The 4,276-nt window shown below is 33.0% G+C and overlaps 1 protein-coding gene across 1 annotated transcript; it reads right to left on the reverse strand.

Moving 5' to 3' along the window:
• LOC107632330 (peroxiredoxin-2F, mitochondrial-like) lies at positions 704-1,117 on the reverse strand. The gene has a single exon (XM_016336024.1). It carries the CDS (start codon positions 1,115-1,117, stop codon positions 704-706), a length of 414 nt encoding a protein of 137 aa, XP_016191510.1.

Genomic DNA, 4,276 nt, shown 5'->3' on the forward strand with positions numbered 1-4,276 from the left:
AATCGGTGTGTTTTTGAGAAGGTAATAAGCCCGGCACTAAAGATAGTGAAAGAAGCCAGCAATTTAGTGCGTGAACTCGTGAGCCATACCTGATAGATGCTGTTAATTTTCTTTACTCTTACTTTACTCTTTTCTAAGCTCTTAGTCTTTCAGTCACCGTTGGTGATAAATGGGAATACCCAATTCTTTTATACTTTCTTATGGAAACACTTTTATTTTATATTAATAAAATAACACTTATCTTTGAAAAAAATTAATAGTTTAAAAAAAGATTAAATAAATTATTAAAATCATATTCTCAATTTATTAGAATAATCAATTTTTAAATTTAAATTATTAGAGTTAGGCGATATAACCTCCTCTTAATATACCGTCACATTCTCATTCCATCTCAACCTTCATCTCCTTTCTCCACTCACACCGTCGTTCATCCCGACAGTCCTCCCCTCTACGCCCAAAACTCGCTGTCGTCGATCTCCGGTTCACGCCCAAAACTCATTGTCTGTGCCAGAGACAGCCATTCCGACGCATCATAATGCCGTCGTCCCCCTAACACCGTTCAGACGCAGTCGAAACATCGCTGTCCTCCCAAACCGACGTTGCCGCACCCGCCGATACCACTGCGGCCTGACCGCGTGAAACAAAAGAGTGCATTTTATTGAGAACTCGTTACATTATATAACTATCCTACAAAACATAATCTTTAAATCTGTCCCAAAATGGTGTCTGCGCCAGAAACCTTGACATCGGATGTAGCTTCTTCAACATTAAGAGCTTTCACTTTTCCATCTACCACGTATGCTGACCACCTCTTGGATCGAGTTCCAAGCAAAGCACTAGAGAGATCAGTAACTAAATCTAAGCTTTTGTGAAAGCTCCCGTCGAAGTCTCCATAAAACTCAATAGCACTATTGGCTTGAAGCTTCTCTACCCAAGCATTCATAGTATATGGATCATTAACAGCCACACAACTAACAGAAACAATCCCTTTGGCCTTAAACTTATCAATATTTTCGATGTACTTCCGCATCCGTGCAGACGCAGCCGTGAATAGCAACCTGTGCCTTCCCCTAACATAGTCATAGATGGAATCCTCTATGAGAAATTTATTGTGCATGTTAGTGGTCAACCCATAATATGCCGGATGGTCATTTTAGTAGATATGCGGATGGTTATTTTAATTCTTATGTGAATGGTTACCTGATTAGATTGGGTTTAGTTAGATACAATTAGAATATATTGGATGTTCAATTCACCATGTATACAGATGATTATTTTTATCCTTAAGTAGATGATTATTTGATTGGATTGGAGGAGGAGGAGCCTGGCGGCGCCGTTCGTTTTCGGTCTAGAGGAGCGACGCCGATGAGGGTCCTTGTTGACGAACCAACGGCGGTGAGGAGGATCCTGATGACGACGATGGGGGCTGGTTGGCAACCAAGCGACGGCGTGAAGAACCCAGGAGGTGACGATGATGTCCGGTGAGGGAGAGAGTAACGCCGACGGCTGGTTGGTGAGGCGGCGACGGCAGAAGGTTTGGGGAAGAAGTTGGTGCTTTGGTAAATTAGGGTATAACGAATGGTTAAAATTTTTGGATTACTGATGAATGAGATTTTTTTTTGTTGGGTAATCTGGGTGGAGTATTTTTTTTTTAACTTCATTGGACCAAATTTCCAATCCATTGTTCACTTTATTCAAATAAATTTTCCGTTGTCTACCTAACGGAGCCGATAATTAAAATTTAAAATCATTAATTAACTAATAAAACTCATAAACTAACTAACAAATAAGAACCATGAACCATAATTTATAAAATTACACATAATAAGCTATAACATAATAAACCTGTAAATTGAAATAGGCATAGATTGATAGCAATAATTTGTTAAAAAAAATTACATGAAGTAGGAGTGTGACTGCACTACTGATGTAGAAGTAAAAGTAACGAAAAAAGATGAATGAACGCAGAAGAACAAGAAAGTCAACTTTCAACAAAAAGAAAAAGGCGCGATGATAAACAACTGTACACAACGGATGCGGGCAAATAAAATGAGCACAGAAAAATTGAGGGTGGAGTTGAGAATGGTAGTGCGACGACAATTTTTTGTAGAAGCGTGCTTTGGAAAGAGAAGAGTGACAAGGGAGGATGAGAAAGTGGATGTAGGAATGGCAATGCGGCGGTGAATGACCATAGAAGCGTGTGGCTTCGACGGTCAAAGAAGAGTGACAAAGGATGAAAGAAAGAGCTAGGGGAGGTGGAACAACACATAACTTCCTCGTCCAGTCTCTTGGTTAGATGTTTACTGACTTAGTATAACACTAAGCAATGATCTGATTCTCTAACTCTTTTCTTTAAAAAAAGACAAATCGATACCGTTTTAATCAAGTTGGGACAAGATTCAAACTCGTAAATAGATTCATGAATTTGAACGAGTTTGTTCGAATCTACTTGAATTCGGCTACATCTATCAAGAATCAAGATACAAATTTGAGTTGAGTCAATCTGATTTCATCAACGAATTTACTAGTTAACTCATAAATTTAACAATATATATATATGCAGTCTAATAATATTTTTTTAGCTCACACTTTTAAATATTACTAATTAACTGTTGACCAAAAATAAAAAAAAATCATAACCCTCTAACATTTCTCTAATAATATTTCAAAATTCACCTTGTTGAAGCCTTACATTTCGTTTTCTATTAAATCTATCTATTGATCTATTGATAATTTTATATGTGATATTATAGTAATCACAATATTATAGTGAATCTAAATATATAATAATTAATTTTTTTATATATAAATAATATTTTTGATAAACAAATAACAATATATTATTTCATAGCATTATCACCGTTTAAATATCACTTTCAGTGCTTATTAATATAAGCTTGTCAAACAGATAGGTCAAATCCAAGTAGTTGCATTGATTCGTTGCTTTATAGAAATTGTTGTTTACAACTCTAGTATTGCACTAAAGAACAAAACTCACAACAACTTCATTAGCTGTTAAAAGAGTGGCATTCTATCATTTACATAGCGTCTCAATTTAAAGTTTAATTTGTCATTGTCAACCTAACCAAAACATTATATATATATATACAACGACGGAGATAGATAAAATATTAGAGGAGTACACAATAAAATAAAATTAAAATAAAATTAAAAAAATTAAACTAAAATTTATATATAAAAAATTAAAATTACAAAGATCATTGTCCAACTTTCTCACCATGTGACTCTATTTCTGTATATATAACAAACAAAATAATTAAAACAATTAAACAAACTATATAGAAGCAGAGCTGTCGGCAAATCTTGAGTTTGGTACTTTACCATAATTAATTAATTAAATTAATTTATGTGCTAATACCAACAAAAAATTAAATAATGATAGGCCCTTCTACTTTATTCCTTAGCATGCATTCTCTATTCTTTGGATTGCTCTAATTATTCTTTCAACTTTTCGGTGTTGTAATAGAATTGTCTAACGAAGATAAGATAATAAGATATTTTTTGATAATCTAAAACCATTCTATTATTGAGTAGTTCTATTAGTACATTATTAAAAATTAAAATATTTACCGGAATATTTTTTTTTTAACTTTTATCATATTTTAGATATATTGTATTCGATTTGTGTTTTTAAAGATTTAAATTATATATTTAATTTAAATAAAATTCAATTAAAATATGGTCTAACTGATAAACTACTTTAGTTGGTTCCACGTGTTTGAGTTTTCATGGTGAGATTCTCTGACATCCGAAGTGATTGTTAACTTGTTTCAATCCATTTGATCTCTCTTGAGATCTTCCCCTTTGGGAACTTGTGAAACTTGGATCCTAGTTTTTTCTCTTTCTCTTGCTTTTACCCCACCGCCAATAACTAATATCTTTTTTCCCAATATGGAAATAAAATGGTAGAGCAATTTAACGACATAGTTTTATTGTAGTAAACAATCAATTAAATATTATTATATTATTGAGTCTTGTTAGGGATAATAAACATCTTCTCAAAAGATTTTTCATACTATCTAAAATAACCATATCTTGAATTCTTGAGCTTTCGGATCCAAAATTCTAATATTATGTCATGATACCACTCATCCTAAAAATTTCAGCTGATGACAAAATGTAACACTAATAGTTATATCTCTAATACTCCCTAATCCTTCATTGTACACATTGTATAAATATTCCATTGGCTCCTCATACTTTCTCTATATTATTATATAAAATTTAAAATAAATTAAAACTAAATATTAGACTA

The sequence above is a fragment of the Arachis ipaensis genome, chromosome B03, assembly GCF_000816755.2.
Source record: "Arachis ipaensis cultivar K30076 chromosome B03, Araip1.1, whole genome shotgun sequence".
Classification (NCBI taxonomy): domain Eukaryota; kingdom Viridiplantae; phylum Streptophyta; class Magnoliopsida; order Fabales; family Fabaceae; genus Arachis; species Arachis ipaensis.

What these genes read in the sequence shown, in the direction of transcription:
- LOC107632330 (XM_016336024.1), bottom strand. Translation starts at nt 1,117, where the DNA reads ATGCACAATAAATTTCTCATAGAGGATTCCATCTATGACTATGTTAGG.